Here is a 19,388-nt window from a genome sequence, read left to right as displayed (position 1 = left end):
ACACACACACACACACACACAGATAATCACTCATAAAAGGCAATAGTAACTGGTTATCTTATTTTCTTCTTAAAAACATCTTCACACAAATAGTCAGATCATACCCTAAGTCACAGTATTTTATATCTGCCTTAGCCTAAAAAGCAGATTGAACTCAATATTTAAAATCCAGCCAAGAAGTCGATCAAATCTGGTATTGCTAATAAATGTTTTTCAGCACCTGCTACACAAAATCAAGATGCAGCATTTAAAAGAAGGGACAGCTTAGGGCTGACCGAGTGGCTCAGTTGGTTAAGAGCTCACTCAAGAGTGCGAGCTCTGAGCAACAGGGTCGCCGGTTCAATTCCCGGCCCAAGCTGAGCTGCCAACAGGTGGCAGGATGGCTCAGCTAAAAAAAAAAAAGAAAGAAGGGACAGCTTTCAGCCAACTTCTTAATTAACATTCACTTCAAACACCAGGTGGCTTTGAAAGAGTACAGCCTGTAAACATGAGTACATAGAACTCTTCCCGGAAATACGCTTTGTCTATCTGAACCAGGAGATTTGGGTGGGCAGTGCCTAGGAACAGATCAGAGTGACATGACAGTCGTTCCTTCTGGTACTGGAGCATTACCGTTCATTGTACCTGTTTCGCCCATCAGTCCAGTCACCTGTGGCTGGGTTCCACTTGGCTGCTATAACAAAGAGGACCTTGTAACCCAGAGTCAAGCAGGCTGTCCATCTGCTGTGACAAACGGAGACTGTAAGTGGCTTCCCTTCCTCGTCAGGAAGCTCTAAGTTATTGCCAAGTATTGTTGGGGAGGGGGAGGTCACTTGTCTGTTAATTCTTCCTGCAGGAATATGAGAATAACCTGACTTGCATTCAGTTAATAACCATATGCTGGCAAGCTAAGGTGACAGCACCCCACACTGGTCAAAGAAACGCCAGTGCTGCCATTTTCTAAACCATACATGGGTGACCACAGGTGTGCCTTATGCTGATCCTAACTAGCAGGGTGAAGTCACAGGATGGTGGGCTCTGCTGGTGATCGGTCGCTCACCACTGTGTATTTATGTGTGCTCTGATGCCCTCCATCGCTGTCCCCGACTCTGGCAAATGGTCTGAAGCATCTAAACCACCTTCACTGCTCACCAGGCATGCACATTCTTGAGCAGATCCAGGGATAGCATGAACTAGAGCCCAGGTGTCTGCATTTTAACAATCCCAGGTGACTTTCCTGCTTGTGAGAATTCACTCCTCGGCTGACTCAGGGTGTTCCATCCCCCCAATGATCCTTAATTACCAATTGGCAAGTTTCACACAACCAGGCCCCAGGCATCACCTTTCTCCTTCTCAGACGTTCCAGCCACCGGGGTGTCCTGCCCTGCTCAACTCACCTGCCCATCCCAGCACTGCCTCAGGGAGGCTTCAACCAGCTCCCCACCTCGGGGCCCCGACTTCCTCATTTCTCTTGATGCAACCCGATATGTGACTCTGGCCTCCAGCTTATTTTTTAAAGGAGGGATCTCATTACTACTAATGTTCTTTTCTTTTGTCCTGGTTGTTTTTTGTAAAGGGAAAAAGAAAGAAAACCCTGAATATTTTCAAATCATAAGAAACTGGAAATTATGTGCATTGGACCAAACATAAGCCCCTTTCTTGTCCTTAGAGGAGTCCTTACGCCACCAAAATAGGACCATTAGACCACACAGATATTTCTACATCTTATATAATTAAAAGACTAGAGCAAAAGGAGCTGTGAAGTGAAAATGCGAGCTCGCTACCTTATAATGACGCCATGAAAATTAAATGAGAAAACTAACATAAAACATGCTTAGCCTAGCGTCCATCAGAGAGTGAATGTTAAGCAGTAAATCCTAGCAGTTATCATCGGGCCATGTTGTCTGGGTACGTTTTCAGAGCTGGAGAAGCCCTTTGAATCAGTCCACTCAAAAACTGCCTTTCTCCAGGTGAGGCAACAGAAGCTCTGGGGCTTAGAGTCTTACCCAACACTACACAGCTCCTGGCAGAGCCAAAACAGACGTGTTCCCTAAACCACGAGTCCATACTCTTTTCACCACGCCGTGATAGCTTTGTACACGCGCCTAAGTGAAATTAGGACCCAAAAGCCGTAGGCTCACAATATGCCAGTGGTTTTGAAGGTATGAGTGATACCCAAGCAGAAAGTGAGAAGTAAGTGACAGAGTGTGTGATCAGGGCTGAGTCTGTGGCAGTAATTCTTCCATCGACAGTCGGCTGCTTTCCTGGCTTTTTTGTGGGTTTTTATTTATTTTTTGGGGGGTGGGGGGAGAAAGGGGCATTTATCTCCCATCTTGGTGGTGTCTTTGCTCCTCTCGTGCTCAGCCCAGGAAGTGCACACAGCTATGCTGTAGTGTTTGCAGTTTGGTGAGATTTAGCTATGGACACACGGCATCGCGAAAAACGTGTGTGCTGCTAGGTTTAAATTTCTACTCAACAGGAGGGGGTAGAAGGAATGAAGGACAAGCTACTCCCCTCGTGTGGAATATAAACTTGAAAGTTTGAGTCGGAAAGAGAACAACACATCACTATAGTGTTCTGACTCTGAGTCCCATTTTTTTCTTTCTGTAGCTATATATAAAACAGGAAACATGAGACATAATAGTAGGAAAGTGAAAAAACTGCGATGTTTACTAAACATGAGCTTTTACTATGAACGGTCTTACAGTAAATGATGAAACAAGCTAGGGCTCTTTGCTTGACATCAGCTCAATTTTTTTACAGCCACATTGGCATTCTGTCCCCGAAACACAAGCACAGCGATGACTTCATCCTGTAGGGTGAAGAATAATTGATCTTAACCTTTCTATCGCTTCCCTTTAACTCACAGCACTAATGCAGCTGAAGGCAGATACATAGAAATGTCTGTGGGAAAAGACGGCACAGTGAAAGCTAACCTCCAAGTCTCCTCCAAGAGGCACAGAGGACACCAGATTTCACAGTCCCAGTTCACGAAAACCCTGCCCCACAGTGTGGATGGAGAGCTGCCACCAGTGTTTTGAAGGAAATTTTAAACTTTGAAGCATGTAAAGCTTTTCACCCTCAGCTATTAAATTTGGGGGTTGGGGGGAAGCTCTCATATTAAACAAAATCCCAAAACAAAGCATTGTTCAAAGGCAGATTTGTCACTTAAATTAAATCTAGTAACGTGATGCTTTTATTACCACAAAACTGAAACATCTTTTCAACTTTATCTCTTTATCAACTAATCCTGATTTTCCACAAATAACACACAGCTAAACAATGCCATTCTGGAAAGCTGCGCTTGACGATCTCAAGTCGCTTCTTCCCTAAGAGTTACTATTTTATCCCTTTCCCCTTTTTCCTTAACTCGCTGGTATTTACCACACTCTGCCTCAGAATGTGAACATTATTTTGACAAGTTTTATTTTGCACAGGAATTTTGCCATACTTTTTCAAATAGAGGTCAATGGTGGAAGTAAGGAAAAAATTTTACCGCATTTTTCTAAATCGGTGTCTATAGGGCGGGGGGAAGGTTACTGGTTGTCATATTAGATTTAATATTTCCCTTTTCAAAACACGTGATTAAGAACTTTATCTCCCCCTTTGTTTTGTCTCTTTTGTGTAAATATGGTAGCACCCTTCAGGCAAGCCATCTAGAGAACGCACACCCACCCGGCGCGCGCGCCCACGCACGGGGTCCAGAGCCGAGACCACGTCCGGGCACCCAGAGCGCAGCACCTGGCATAGAAACCATCACCCCCGACAACCTTCACACGCAAAGCTTCGCCTGGGAAATTAACGCCAAGGTCCCCAAGCACTTGGCTGGTAACGTGCAGCGCAACGCCGGGCAGCGCAGCCCCGTCTGCTCCCAGTCCCGCCGCCCCGAGGCCGCTCACCGTGTCCGCAGTCGCAGTAGCCCCAGTCCCCCCGGCCGCGAGCGTTCCGGTAGAAGCACCAGGGTCTGCCCGCACCGTCGGGGCTCCGGCAGAAGTTGTGGCGCTGCCCTCGCAGCGGAGCCCAGCCGGCCGGGGGCGACCGCTCCAGGAGGGGTGGCACGTCCGCCCAGCGCAGGCACGGAGCGCCGAAGTCCGTCACGTTGACCCAGGGCCGGCCGGCGGGGCAGCCCCCGGGGCCCGGCCGCGTCGCTTGCCCCGCGTGGAGGGCAAGTGGGCTCTGCGCACGGGGCGCCGGCGCGGGGCGCGGGGGGCGCGCCGGAGGGGACAGGGGCGTCCTCCGCGGCCGCTGCGGGGTGGGGAGGTAGTAAGCAAACTGGGGACTCGGAAAGGGAGGGTGGCGGTGGCGGTGGCGGAGGGGATAACGGAGGACCGGGTCAGAGCTGACCACTTCGGGGAGCGCCCCTAAAATCAGAGCCACCACGAAGCGGACGGGCGTCATGGTGCCCGAGCAGCGAGCTTTGGTCCATGCTCCCTGCCCCTCCGGTCCTGAGGGAGGAGAGGGCGGGGCCCATCCCCGCGCGCCCCGGCTCCCGCCGCTCGGAGCGCGGGGATCTCGAGCTCCGCTCAGCGCCGCCGGCGGAGGGGCGGGCGGGAGCAGTGGCCGGAGCCCAGGTAACCGGCGGCTGCAGGAGCCGAAACGCCGCCCCCTGGCTGCCGGCGTGCACGCTGCTCGGCCCACCCGGCCCCGCCGTCCTTCCGCCGGGCCGCCCAGACCCACTGCTGGCGTCGCCGCGGCCTGTCTGCGCCCGAGCCAGGGTGGCAGCGCGGGGGACGGTCCCGAGCGCCCAGTGCCAGCAGGCGGCACCGCCTCGGCTCGAGCCCAAGCCAACGCCTGGCACCAGTCCCTGCAGCCATCTCCCCTTCACGCCCCATGCCATGCCTGGTTTCCGCCGTTTTGAAGTCTTCAGAAGGAAAGTGTGAATGGCTCTAGCTGCATCTCAGCCCTGACAAGTCCCAGGATAAAAGTATCAACGCCACGAGGAATGCTGAAACCATTTTGCTGGGCTGAGCTCCTGCGGGACAGGACCGCGCTTCGTCCGCCTGATGTCCTCGTGTGAACACCGCGCCCAGCATGGTTAGGCGCCAGGACACACTCGCTGAAACTCAGTCCCTGCACCGACCCACCCGGGGGAAGGGACGTGAGCCCTTCTGCTTCCTGCCTCCCACTCTCCTCCCGATGCCCTGGACACCAGTTGTCTGGTTATTATTGGGACTCTGTGAGGCCCTCTTAATACCAAATTTCCTTTCTAACCAGAGAGGGCTTCATCCGTCCGGATCTCCAGCCCTCTAACACCTGCTCGTGGTTTGCAGGGCCAGGGGCGCACTGGCTGAGCCCGCTCAGTCGCCCCTCCAAAGCCGAGGCTGCCTGGGGCACATTGTAGCTGCTCTTGGGTCACCCTCAGTTCACCAGAGCCCTTTCAAAAACCTGCCTGTCCCCCCCCCCCGCCCCCGCAAAAAAAGGTTGCTTTAGAATTTTTTTTAAATCACTGGGGTTGGATGTTTTCAGGTTTTTGTTGCTCTTGACTATGCCACGTAAGTTGAATAGGGGAAAGGAAGGCCATGGAAAGGTCATATTTTACTGTCTGGTGTGATCATGTTGTAAAGACCACTGTCCCATAATACACTGCACCCTGAAGAAAATGTGAGCAGAACTTAAATGTTTATTGTTAAAACCTAGGTTTCAATTAGAAGGTGAATTAATTCCCTACACCGAGTTCAAATAATCCATCATAGTTTAACTTTTGCAAATCAGCTTATTGTTTCTTCTCTCCATTAATGAAATATTTGATTTTACTTTAATTCTCCCTGGATGAACATATTTATTTAAGATGTTTTCATTCAGGATGCTCTTACCCCCAGTTTTGGGTTTTTACTGAAACCAAAAGCATAGTTGACAGTGTGCCTGGGGCAGAGAGAGGAAGATAAAATGCATGTCTGGGAGAGGCTGGCTTGCGTGTCTTGTAGGGGTCCACAGAGTTCACCAGTCAGACTCTTGACATACTTGGTGACAGAGAGGACGGGAGTCACCCGTGTCCTCGCCACCTTGCCACTCCCGTGCTGGCCCAGGGCAGGCTCATGCTGGGTCCTGGCCGCCGGCCCAGCCCCAGCTCCTCTCCCTCCTCTCAGGGTTCCTACACCCACTGCTCTCACACTTCCCGGGGGGCTGCAGGCAGACCCAGCTCCCACACATCGAAGCACCGCAGAGGAGAGAGTGAAGCGGCTGTGGGAGGGGGTTCCAGAGAGCAGGGCCCTGGGCCAGGCTGGCCTGTCCCCCAGCTCCTGGCAGCTAGGGGACCTAACGGGTTTCTGAGGCCTGCTTACCGAACAGACTACAAAGTGGATCTCCCCACAGAAACTTCCACATCTGGATTTCATCGTCCAAGTTCTAAAACATACCTTCCTCAGAGAATAAAATGGCAGGTATGTAATTGGACTATGAATTTAGGGGCCTCAATGTGGCTTTTGTCCTCTGTTTTACAGGCAAAGGACGACTTAAACAGACGGGCTGTGTTCGTATGACTCCCCTCCTGCTGTACGTCCCTTCCCTCACTTCTCACACCCCACCTTGCTGCTACCAACACAGAGGTAGGGTTTGCGACTCCCAGTCCACCTCCATCGCGGCAGTGTGTGTGTGTGTGTGTGTGTGTGTGTGTGTGTGTGTGTGTGTGTGTGTGTGTGTGTGTGTGTGTGTGTGTGTGTGTGTAGCGGGAGGGTGTTACAGGGAGCAATCCCCTCCTGCCTCAGCTAGGTGCTGTCTAGCCACAGCTCCCCCTCAGATTCTCACACCCTCCCTTTCAGACATCAGAGCCAAAGAAAGGGGGGTGGGAGCAACCCCATCTTGTTACAGCTGTAAGAGCCCCACTGTTGCTTCTGTCCGCCTTCCAATCCCTCAGCAGCAGCAAAGGAGTGAGGAAAGGGCACTGAGAGAAACAAATGCCATCCTGCAGGGTTTCCCTCACATACTTAAGAGAGCCCAGGAGGCCCCACAATCCTTCCTGTCACCTAGAGCACTCCAATTCCATCAAGCAGCCTTGCTGATTTAGGGCCTATGAGCTCACTTGGCCTCTCAGGCTGGAACCTAGGAGGTGGTGAGGGGAGTCTCCCTGCCCCATGGCAGCAGGCAAGGTGGGCAAGGTGGGCAGCCTTGGCATGGAGGTGAGGTACTCACACATCAGCTGATCTGTACTTTCCAATGGCAACTGTGTTCTGTATGCAAATTTGGTTTTATGGTGGTTGGGGGGCATCAGTTTACTTCACATCCATATGGGCTGAATAACTCTTGTGTAGTTTGATTTGGAAATATAACCAATATGCATATTATTTTTACAGAGTTCCAAAAACCAATATACAAAATAACTTTTGGGAAAGTTCCATTTATGATTTGGGTACTGCCTGTTTTTGGAAAGGCTAAGAGCTTTTAAACATATGGTATAAAAGCAGTATTTATTATACTTTTACAATTCTAAGTGCAGAAAAATTGTTAAAAGAACACTGGGTGTGGCTCTTTCACATAAAGAGGGAAAAAAATCAAATTATCTCAATGGTCTATTTAGGGATGTAGGAGATTTGAAATAATAAGGCATTATTAGTCCTTTAGATGGGGTGGGGGGATACAATAAAAGAACATGCGTGATATGACCAAACAATACGGTAAATGTTTATATATATATATATATATATATATATATATATATATATATATATATATATTACAGTAAAGACATATTGCCATTAATCCCTCAAAATACACCCTCTCACTTCGAACACACTTATCCCATCATTCTTGCCACTTTCTGAAGCAGTTCTGGAAGTCCTCTTTTGTGAGTGTCTTTAGATAAGCTATCATGGCTGCCTCCAAGTCCTCAGTCGATTCAAAGCATTTACCTTTCATGATCATTTTGACTTTGGGGAAGAGCCAGAAGTCGCACATTGCCAGATCCTGTGAATAAGGTGGATGAGGACACACCATAACGTTTTTATTTGTCGGAAATTGCCGTATCAGAAGTGATGTGTGACATGGAGCATTGTCATGATGGAGGATGAAGTAAAGACACTAACAAAAGAGGACTTCCAGAACAGCTTCAGAAAGTTGCAAAAATGATGGGATAAGTGTGTTCGAAATGAGGGGGAATATTTTGAGGGGGATTGATGGCAATGTGTCTTTTACTGTAATATATATATATTTTGTATTTTAAACATTCACCATATCTTTTGATCATACCTCGTATAATGTTTAGTTAAAAGTTCAAGAAAATGAAACATCCAGAAAGTAAGCAAGCAATTGGTAAATGAAGGGTACAGTGATGCAGAGGTAGGAGGTCTCTGGCAGTGGAGGCCAAGTTTACACCTGTGCCTTATGTTGGCCACACTTTCTGGCAGTTGTCAGCCATGAAGGTGTCTGAGGCCCCATGACTGGAACAGCTGTCCTACACATAACCACGTACAGGGCTGATGTCCAAGGGCAAAAGAAGGGTCCTGCTGAACTTGTCGTGTCCATAATGCTCAAAAGAGTCACTTATCTCCACTTTTCTCATTGTTTAAATTGAATTTTATAAAACAGAATAATGTTTTTAGTGGCAAAATCCTTATATGGAAATTAATTCTACAGATTCATTTCCAAGGTTACTCAAATTATACAAGGTTGGACAAGTAAGTTCACAAACTCATCCTAGAAAATGTGCTACATGCCTCACTGCTGAATGTCACTATGGTCACCTTCGAAATACCCCCCTTGGGAAGCTATGCACCGACGCCAGCACCTAGTCCACCCTTCAAAGCAATTTTGGAACTCTTTTTCTGGAATGGCCATCAGAGAGGTCATTGTATTACCCTTGATGTCCTGAATGTCATAAAAATGTCTTCCTTTCAATATTTCCTTTATCTTTGGGTAAAGGAAGAAGTCACTGGGGGCCAGATCAGGTGAGTAGGGTGGGTGTTCCAACACAGTTATCTGTTTACTGGCTAAAAACTCCCTCACAGACAGTGCCCTGTGAGCTGGTGCATTGTCGTGATGCTAGAGCCATGAATTGTTGGCGAAAGGTTCAGGTTGTCTAACTTTTTCACGCAGCCTTTTCAGCACTTCTAAATAGTAAACTTGGTTAACTGTCCAGTTGGTACAAATTCATTATAAATAACCCTCTGATATTAAAAAAGGTTAGCAACATCATTGCAACAAGTTCGTAAACTTCATTGTCAAACCTCGTATACACTAATAGATGAGGAATATAGAGCGAGATCTAGAGAGATAGATATGGACATGGATATGGATTACATGGATATGGACATAGACATAGACAGACATAGACATAGATATTGAAAAAAAAGTTCCTTCAGCCTTGGAATCAAGCTGGCGCTCAGTCTGGCTCAGTTCTTACTTGCTGTGGGATCTAAGGCGGGTCCCCTTGCTTCCTGGAACCAAAGGCTCAGCATCTGTGGCAAAGGGACAGTAACTGTCCCTGCATGAGAGCTCTCTGAGGGGTAATGGAGGTAACGCATGGAAACTGTCACCACAGCACTCAATAAATGTCACCTGTGGTGTGGGAGGAGAGCCTCAGTGCTGTCTTTGAGTTCCCAGCCCCTCCCACTAAGTCCCTGGGAAAACCTGCCTGGACGAAGCAGATGTGTGCGGACGCCTCCTGTCACGCACTGCCTCCTGCCACACCTAGCATTCCCTCCAAGGTCCGTGACAAGTGTGAGGGACTGTCCTCTCTCTTCCCCTGAACAGGTTTGGGCCATGAAAGCCAATGAAATGCTAACTAGTATTTGGAGTTAGACACCTTTCCTGGGGAGTCTGCCTAAGTGGGACGAGTGCTTTTCAGATCCCTCAGTGGCAGATGGGCCGTGGCCACAGGCACGGAGGCTCGCACTGAAAGAAAAGCCATCTGGCAGCCACAGCCTTAGAGGTGAGAAGGACCAAGAGCCCAGCTCCCTGGCCGGCGCACGACTCCTTTCCAGAGCCGCCTGACACGTGGTTTCAGCGTTGCCTGGGAACTGCTGATGGGGCAAGTCCTACTTGGAGGCCATACACCCATCTCTATAAAATCCAAATCCTTGGGAAAATCTTCCCTTCTACCAAGCCAGCAGGTGCCTCCAGGTGGAAAGTTACTTCCTCTCGCTGTGATTCTGGCTCTACCCTCCTGTTCATCTCGCGTGGATTCTGAATCCACCAGACCTGAGTTCAAATCCCTGTTAAATTACTGATTAGCTTCTTGGCTAATCAGGGGGGCACTAAAGACGCCGTTCTCCTCCCACTTCCCTCGACCCCCCTTCAGGGAAGAGAGGAGCTGATGTGCGGGGGGCAGACCCACCAACAGTAATGGGTCCCCACCACTGGAGTCCCTTAGTAGTATTGTCAGGTGACACATAGAGAAGTCTGTCAGCAAATAAAATCAACGCCCCATTTCCCCTCCTTTTGCTGAGCGCTTCTCCTCACTTCATCACTGGCACCTTCAGGACCATAAAGGTGGATTTGGGGGTGGGCTGGGGTTGGAAAGGGAAACAAAAGCTGTTGGGCTGTTTGGCCTTCTACTGGGGAACTTCTCCAGAGCTAGGGATCAGAGCCCCAGCTAACTGTAAAGTCTGCATGTGCTGGGAACACACTGCCTGAGGACGGCGCGGTGGGCCTATGGGGGGCGGTAGAGATAGGACTTAGGGGGTCCCAGTTCCCCAGTCATCCATCCATCACTGCTGACCTCTCCAAATAATGTCTGCCTGTCTATAAGGTGGAGATAACAATTGTACTTCACAAAGTTGTAACAAAATAGCAGCAGTATGTTAAGTGCTACGCACCCAGCAAATGACTATCATTTAAGTATGCAAAGACAATTATCAGGACTTTTATGCTTTTTCTAGACTAAATATGCCATCATTCCTTCCACCATTTCTTATTTTCATGCCTTAGGCTGGAATCCCTTCTCTGGTTAAACCCAAGTATGGCAATCTCCTCATTAAACTGTAGCTTATAGAATCATAAAAATACCTCAGGTATTATTTGCCCATTGCAGATTTCAATGGAAAAAAAAATGCCGCCCTTGTTTCAGATACCACACTACGATTGCATTAGCTTTTTCACAACCACAAACATTTGGCTCTCATATAATAAACTCTTGTCAGCCTGACAAAATTCTCCACATCCTTCAAAGCACGGTTCAAACTGTGAAATCTTCCCTAACAAAATCCTGCTTTTGAAATATGTTAGCCTGGCATGCTGTACCCAGAATTTCCACACTTACAATCACATCATTCCACACTTGTCTGCATTATAAACTCCTCAGCGGAAAGAATTACACATTCCAGAGTGATTGACCCTCAAATGGCAGCCAATAGACAATGGAAGATTATTCAGCACTAAAAAGAATTACTCAGCATGCAAAGACATGAAGGGACCTCAAATGCATATTATTAAGTGAAAGAAGCCAATCTGAAAAGACTACGTACTGTACTTGTATGATTCCAACTAAATGACATTCTGGAAAAGGCAAAATTGTGAAGTAAAAAGACCAGTGGTTAATGGTTGGGGAGGGATGAACAGGGGAGCACAGTGGGTTTGGAGGGCAGTGACACTGGAGTGATGAAAACAGGTCATTATACAGTTGTCCAAACCCGCAGAATGTACGACCCCGAGAGTGAGCCCTGGCGTGAGCTGTGGACTCTGGGTGATGATGACGTCCGTGCAGGTTCATCAGTTATAACGAAGGTCCCGTCGGGTGGGGGTGATGACCACGGGGGAGGCTGCGTGTATATAGGAGCAGGATGTGTGCGGGAATCTGTGTGCCTTCCTTCAATTTTACTGTAGATCTCAAACTGCTCTAAAAAAAGTCTTAATTAAAAAAAAATGCTAGCCAATAAACAGTCATTGAACAATGAGATCTTCAAATAAAATGCAAATGAGCTTTCACAATTTTTTACAATATGGTAGTGTAGTATCTACAAAAAAGCTCCCCAATGAGCAGCTAGAAATATGGACATGTCATCCAGATATATTTCATTTGGTACACGATCATTTTAAAAATTGAATTTCATGCATTATTTAACTATCAATAGCTCATCCATAGAATTATGGATTACCAGCTCCCCTTGGATATCTGTCAGAAAGTTTCTGGCTGCAAGTAAAAGGCAACTCATCTCAAACACCTTAAAATAAGGCCTTTTAAAGGATTATCGGGTCTCCTAGAAGTACCAAGCTATCCAGGCGTGGCTGCTGCCGTCCCTCCCTGTGCCACCGAGGTCCCAGGCTCTCCATCTCTCTGCTCGGCCATCTTAGCGTCGGCTTCATCTTCAGGCTGCCAGCAAATAACAAGACGCTACGTCTCGGCAGAGCCCAGTTCAGTAGAAGAAACAAAACTTGTTCTTTCTATGCCTCTCTTTCAGGGACACAGACATCCTTCCTGGAAGCTTCCTAGGTTTCCCCTCACACCTTGTTGGCCATTAGTGCTTCACAAGCCTGTTCCGGAAACATTCGCTGGCAGGAAGGCTGGACATAGTATATGGTTAGCTTGGGCTGGTTATCTAGACAGTCCTGGGGGCTTGGGAAGAGACTCATCTATGTAAGCTACACCTTGAAGAATCAAAAGGTCTGGCAGCACTGCAACCCGGACTCCTGCACGGCAACAGGTGTCGATAGCTGCCCCCAGCCTCAGAGCTGGGAACAGTCCTCAGTTCACTGCGGTCGTGACCTGACTTTGTAAGCATTTGAGTTTATGACACCTGGTTTATACTCTTTTATGTGGCAGGGATTTTATGCTACATTATATTTCCTGGGTATTCCAGCATATGGATTCTGGAGACTATGATACATGAGTAATTGGGTTAGTATCTATGGTGACAAAACACATTTTGTCCCACAACTCAGTGGCCTAAAACAACAAGCGTCTGTTATCTCCTGGAGTTTCTGAGAGTCAGGAATCTGGGCGTGGCTAAGCTGGGTGGTTTTGGCTCCGATCCCTCATGAGGTTGCAGTCCAGATGTCCGGGGGACTGCAGCCATCTGAAGCCTGACTGGGTTGGAGGGGCTGCATCCAGCCTCACTCGTGGGGCTGCTGGCTGGAGGCCTCAGGTCCTCACCACAGGGACTTCTCCACAGGGCCACTCACAGTGGGCAGCGAGTGGTCCAGGAGAGCCAGAGAGTGACCCACACAGAAGCCTCAAAGACTTCCATGGCCTAATCTCAGGAGGCACATACCAACACTTCTGCCATGTTCTGCTGCTCCCGCAGTGAACTAACCCTGTACAGTGCCGGAGGGGGCTGCACAGGTGTGAATTCCAGCAGATGGGGGGTCATTGGGGGCCATCTTTGAGGCTGGCTACCATAGTGATGTTCTGAAAAATTGCTCTATAATAGAGAATTTAAACACATACTTATGTGTAGTATGGCTATAGGTATTTCCTAAATGCTATATGTCCTGGGAGTACACTGTCAATTCAGTGAAACTCAAGAAACTCAGGGTCAGCTATAGGCAAAGGTATCTTAATTTCCCCACAATTGCATCTCTCACTCTACAGCTGAGCAGACTGAGGCTTGCTCTTTGTCTGGTTGCAAGAAAACAATAGATTTTAACAATAAATTCAGGTTCCGACCTCCCAGTTCAAGTCTCCAAAGTGCCCCAGCTGCCTGATAAGACTTAATGTGTCAACGGTCTGGAGTTAACATTTGAACAGGGACAAAGAATGCATGGAATGGACAAAGAGATTATGGGACTCCAGGCGTCCCCTGAACTGGGTCCCAGGGGAGCAGGAATTTGGACAAGGAGATGCCTCCTGAAATGTTATCAGTTGTAAGGCTGTCCATGTTAGAATGCTGCTAAAGACAAAGAAACATAAAGAAAAAAAAATAGCCATGGTTTGCTTTGAGGGGGAGATTACAAACCATTTCAGTTAAATTGTATTCACTATCTGTAAAATTAACAACTGCCAGCATTTTGTAATGCAACAGGGTTTCTGGTCCAAGATATTAAGCTACACACATTACTGCTGCTTTCCTAGTCCCCCTCACCCAGACAAACACCCTCAAAGCATCCGAAAGGCTTATATGTATGCATAATACTGCTCTAACAACTGGAAACGCAATTTTCTGGTACAGTTGAAATCAGAAAGCATTTCTTTTTCTCCACCCCCCACCCCCCCATGAAACAGCTACATTGTGAAGGACATATGGCCTCATTTGAGGACTGAAAGATAGACACAGTTTTGAAACAGAGACTCATTGGCAGTATTTATAGCAGAACTGTGTAATAAACTCAGGGCATTGAAAATATGACGTTACTCTAGGCTAGTCTTTATTTTTAGAAGGCTTAGAAACCCCTGCCCAGTGTAGAATGGCTCTACATATGACCAATGTTCTTTGTTATCAAATGGTCATAGAAAGATGAAATATGGGCAGCCAGTCAGCAGGAACAGCAACCCTCAGAGCTTACGCTGGCACTTACAGCGAGTCTGAGCCACGGAGCTTTTTATGGAAGATGCTGGGTTTCATCTGGAGCTGGAATAAGAAACACGAACTAGAAAGGTTGTGTTCTGTGGAGGAAGAATGCCTTTTAATGCAACGCAGGTGTCTGGTGGAACGCTGGTCTTCAGAAATATTTTAGGTCCACTATTTAAAAAAATCAACAACAACTCTGAATGACATTAACCTTTGGAATTTAACTAGCTCAACAGGGCATATAATGATTAAAGCAGAAGGAAAAACCTGTAAAGAAATAATCTCTTGATGAGTTTAAAATGTTTAAACTCCGAAAAGCAACACAAAAACCTGAACAATATCAGCTTTAAGAAGATAAACAATGCCATGATTTTCAGTTTTGGCTGTGATCCATCAATAGCCTTTGAAGGCTATGGTTTTATATTTCCTCATTTTCTATAAATATACATCCTTATTCCTTCAGACCTGCCTGTTGAACCCTAGCTCATATTCAAAGCTTAGCTTAGCACAAAATTCACAGGCAGGGGGAGAGTCAAAGTAACTGTCTTGACAACTTAGGTTAAATCAGAGATGAAATCAACTGAATACTTATTACGTTCAAGCTCCTGCACTAACCACATTATCAACCATTCATTGAATACACATTTATTAATCCTCCCCAAACTCTGAAATACAGGCATTATTAGCCCACTGAAGACAGAAAAGGAGGTTTACAGAGTTGAATGAACTAACGTAAATCTATATAGCACGTGGCTAAGATGGGACCTCAAGCAGACTTGTAACCACCACATTATATCACAGAAAGGAAGTTTCACTGTCAGCTAGATTACCTAACTGCTATCTTCAACTATCAGTTTCAGTGCAGACATCCAAGGCTCCACTCCGCAACAGCAAAGACACCTATCCTAGTGGGCGTCACCCACCCACAAAGCTCTCCTGAGCTGAAGGCTGGAGCAGGCCTTAGCGAACGGCAGCCATGCAGCCTACAGCTCAGCAAAGTGGACTTGAGGGGCTTGAATTCCTCGGGCCTCCGGAGTGACTTTACTAGGTACATTTTCACACTCAAGCACCGGCTGAATATATAGATCTGACCTTTGGAAAAGCTGGAAAACCAAAAGGTAATATTATAGCTAATGAGAGACCACTACTTGCCACAGAGCTGAACGGCTGACCTGGTTATGAATGTATCACTTAGGCAAGTTTTAATGGCATCATTTGGCAGTTGCCAGCACAGGCTCCGGGGCCATATGTAATAGCTTGGGTTCAAATCCATTCAGCAGCTTACAGTTAATTTGACCAGTGAGGCAGGTTACATAACTTCTCTAAGCCTCCTAAAATAGTTAGGAGAATTAAGTGGGATAATTTTTGTAAAGCACTTACTTGGTGCTTGTGTGTGTGTGTGTGTGTGTGTGTGTGTGTGTGTGTGTGTGTCTATGAGAGGGAAAGAGAGAGAGAGAGAGAGAGAGAGAGAAAGAGAGAGAGAGAGAGAGATGGAGAGATCAAAGGAGTATTAATTAAAGAAAAGTAAGAAGCATTTAGTTCATAAACTGCTCTTACTGAAAAATAATAAAAATGGTTATTTGGAAACTGCTGGCTATTAACAGACACATTTTCAAAGAAATTTTGCATTTCCTATGTCATATTATAAATGCGGTTGTTAAGGGTTAAGCTGTGAGTCTGTGTTCAAACCCTGACTGCTGCTTACTACTCAGATGACAGCAGGCAAGTTTCTTACATCTTTGAGCTCAATTTTCTCAGCTATAAAATGGGGACCATTCTAACACTTCCCTCAGGGGTAACCACTGTTTGATGCTTAACACAATCACAGCACAGTCCCTGGCATACAGTAAGCTCAGCATACCTGGTCGCTAGTACTATAGTGATTTAAGATATTATTTAAAAACAAGGACAAAACAGGAAATCTGAAGCTCGGGGCGGGGGGGGGGGGGGGGGGGGGGGGAGGAGATGAAAAGGATGTTGGCTTTCTCCCTCCTTTCAGTTGGACTTGCCTAAGTTGCCTAAGTTGGGGCTTAGGCCCCAGGACTGTCCCCTGAGAAAGGTGAGTTTCCCACACGGTTCAGTGAAGCCACAGGTTCCAGGAAAGACTTGGCCAGCCCAGGGGCCGCGGGAACGTCCCTGGTCTCAGGGGGCTGGTGCTCCAGAGGGGGCACGGCGATCTTGTGCCAGGAGAAATTACTGACCGGCACACGTGAATGCCACCTGGAAGAGCATCTATCTACATGGCTGCGCTTACTTGTTAGGAAGAAACAACAAAGGCTGCATGTTTCTGAACTGTTGAAGGTGCTGCCCTAGGCTTCTGTGTGAATCCCTGAAGAATCAGACGTGAGGATGAGAAGGAATGCCCTGTCCCCACCCTCCGGAGGACAGTGTGTCCATGCTCCCGGGCAGGCCACAGTGAGCCGCACACTATTCAACCCCCTCCTGCCCCGGGCCTCCTGCGGCCCAGACACCCTGAAAGGTGACCTGTGTCCTTAGCTCCTTATTAATGGTTGACTTTTCCACTGAAAGAAGGGGGCATTACACGTAAGGTAACCATCGGTAAGCTGAATTTACTAAATTTTTCTTAACATTGGTAAATACACTTATTCTTTGTGTTGTCACTGTTATATCTAAACAAGGGGCACTATATTGCCTGGCGGACAGCATACAGACTGTGAACCAATGGGTGTTACGTCAAATTCCACTCAACCATTTCACAGCTCAGACCTTCGCTAGCTCCTTGGACAAAGCCACCTCAGAGTAAAAATATCAGTGACCTTGTGCAGAGGAGTGAAAAATGCTGCGTTAGCTACTTCCTAGGAGCTCAATAGATGTCATTCTTTGTTCCATTTTTTCCCTTTGTATAAGTTCAATGTTTGTTCAGTATTATTAGAGAGCTAACGCTTTTTCCCTAACAAAGCATGTGTCGAGGAGCAGTTTCACAACCCAGGCTGAAGTAGAACTGGTCAGAAAACAGCTGTTATACACCCTTGAGAACATGGTAACCTTTCAACAAAATTCTCATCCAGTGTGTATTTGGCATCTGGCAGTCTAGTAAATAATGTGTAATTAATTAAAATCTCAGATCCTTTGGGAAATAAGTAAACTTTCTTTGTCTTTTAAATTGGTAGGCAAACAAATTTAGACCAAATTATTCTTAAGCCTTTGAAACACAAAACAAATGAAATATTACCTCTAAAGGCTTAATGATACACTGGTATTTTCTGGGTTCCCATACAGAAATTCTAACATTTTTTTACTTTATTAAAAATATAAAACACTTAGCATTTTCTCTGATATATAGCATTTCTTTTTTTTAATGAAGATATCAGAGGTATTGCCTCCATTTTCCTCTGGATTTCAAATGCTGGGACAGCTGCGACACTGCGGTTTGGGTTGGTCCCTGGGGTTCCTGACCTGCCAACAGCAGCCAGGAGGGCTGTGCCTTTTCTCTGCGGTGCAGAGTTCTAACCCCAAACCTGCTGCCCCTGTTGGCTTTACCGTCACAGTGGCTCTCTAGCCCAGAGCTGCCCTGTTTTCTCCACATCCGCATAGAGCGATGCTGGTAGAAGGGAGTCCGGCTTTCCCTGAATACTCTCCAGGTCACAGCTGTCCCCACCTCAATGTTGCTTTTAGCTTCTCTTTGTACCGAAAAGAGACTGTCTCTGTGCGGCCCACGCTGCTGACTTTGTCTCGGGCTCTTTGTCCTTTGTCCACTTTCTTTGGCCACACTGTGTTGTTACTGTCACTGTTGACTTTGTCCCTCCAATGTATCAAGTTCGTTTGTAGTTCAAGCCTCTTGTACTTGCTGCTCCCTCTTCTCAGAACGCCCCTCCTACGGGTCTTCCCGGGGCCAGCTCTTCCTCTCTAAGGCCTCAGCAAAACGTCCCCTCCCAGACAGGTTCCTCCATCACCTAAAGCCTCCCGGACGCCACGTCATCGCTATCCCACCAGACTTTTCGCTTTCCTTCACAGCACCTACTGCCATCTGCAATGACGTTCTCCTTCTACGTCACTGTGTGACTCCACGCTCCTGGAGGTGAGCTGCATGAGGACGGGGATCTTGTCGTTTCTGTTCTCCACAGAATCCCTGGTGTTTGGCATGGCGCCCAGAGATGCTCCGCAAGCATCTCCTAAAGGAATAAATGAATGGATCAATGTCTTCATCTTCTTCTCCACCTACTGAAATCTTACCAAGTATTCAAGGTCCACGTTCCCCCTATAAATATCCTTCCAGAGGACTCTAGCCCACAGTACTGATTAGAACAAGGGCCCTCGTTATTAACAGTACTAAACTACGCCTTAGAATTCCTCACCACTTTGCCCTCAGCTTCGACTGATAGTCAACTCTGACCCACACGATGCTCTTGATGTAGGTTGGAACCAATCACGTATGGGCCCAGTCAGTCCTCAGAGACCCTAAGTGAGTGTGCAGCCCCGTAAGGCAGCAGCCTCTTCCCGACAATGAAGCTTTGGAAGCAGGATTCCCACCAGGCTGGCCGAGGGAGGCAGTGAGGAGGCCCATTCAGCCCATTCCGGCCCGGCTGTTACCGGGCGTGGCACCAGGTGAGCCTTGTGTGAATCACGCCGGGCTCGGAACACCCTGTGCGCTTGCTGTCCCTCGTCCTCCCTCCAAGCGCCCTCGGTCCTCTCCAAAGTGTGCGTCCTCAGATGGGCCCAGGGCCTGCTGTCCTCTGTATGTGGCTTTCCAGCTCTGGGTCCCAGGAGGGGCCTCTGCAGGACAACCGCTCCCTCCTGGCCGACAATTCCTTCTGGGCAATATCAGGCTCTTAGTGTTGGCAGCGGTGAGTTTCATAAATCCCTCTGTGCTAGAACTGAAAGAACCCTGGGGCGCCGTCTCCATGTCCCACTGTCTGAGCTGCAGCTCCTGACACCCGCCCTCTGTGGTGCAGCACCCAAGGAATGAGGGAAGAGTGAAGGCGGGCAGCAGGTTGGGACAGAGGCCTTGATGAGCAGCTGGGGGGCAGCTCGCACTCTTCTGGGCGTGCGGGCAGCAACTTTCTCTCACGCTTG

At 47.7% G+C, this 19,388-nt stretch overlaps 1 protein-coding gene and 1 long non-coding RNA gene across 6 annotated transcripts in view; both read right to left on the bottom strand.

The window, feature by feature from the left end:
- PRSS12 (serine protease 12) overlaps nt 1-4,438 on the bottom strand; it is a 56,051-nt gene extending 51,613 nt beyond the window's left edge. For all 5 annotated transcript variants that reach the window (XM_019626515.1, XM_019626656.1, XM_019626742.1 and 2 more), the window contains exon 1: nt 3,879-4,438. In XM_019626515.1, the coding sequence (XP_019482060.1) occupies nt 3,879-4,377 (499 nt within the window). In that variant the 5' untranslated portion in view covers nt 4,378-4,438. The remainder of the gene's footprint in view (nt 1-3,878) is intronic.
- A 13,206-nt stretch (nt 4,439-17,644) lies between these two features.
- Nucleotides 17,645-19,388, bottom strand: part of LOC109373377 (uncharacterized) — a 34,542-nt gene continuing 32,798 nt past the window's right edge. The window contains exon 3 of the long non-coding RNA XR_002122230.1: nt 17,645-18,487. This is a non-coding gene — a long non-coding RNA (uncharacterized LOC109373377). The remainder of the gene's footprint in view (nt 18,488-19,388) is intronic.

Source organism: Hipposideros armiger, unplaced genomic scaffold (genome assembly GCF_001890085.2).
Source record: "Hipposideros armiger isolate ML-2016 unplaced genomic scaffold, ASM189008v1 scaffold_1, whole genome shotgun sequence".
NCBI classification, from domain to species: domain Eukaryota; kingdom Metazoa; phylum Chordata; class Mammalia; order Chiroptera; family Hipposideridae; genus Hipposideros; species Hipposideros armiger.
The sequence above is the reverse complement of the archived record's forward strand: the minus strand, read 5'-3'. Positions and strand labels throughout refer to the sequence as shown.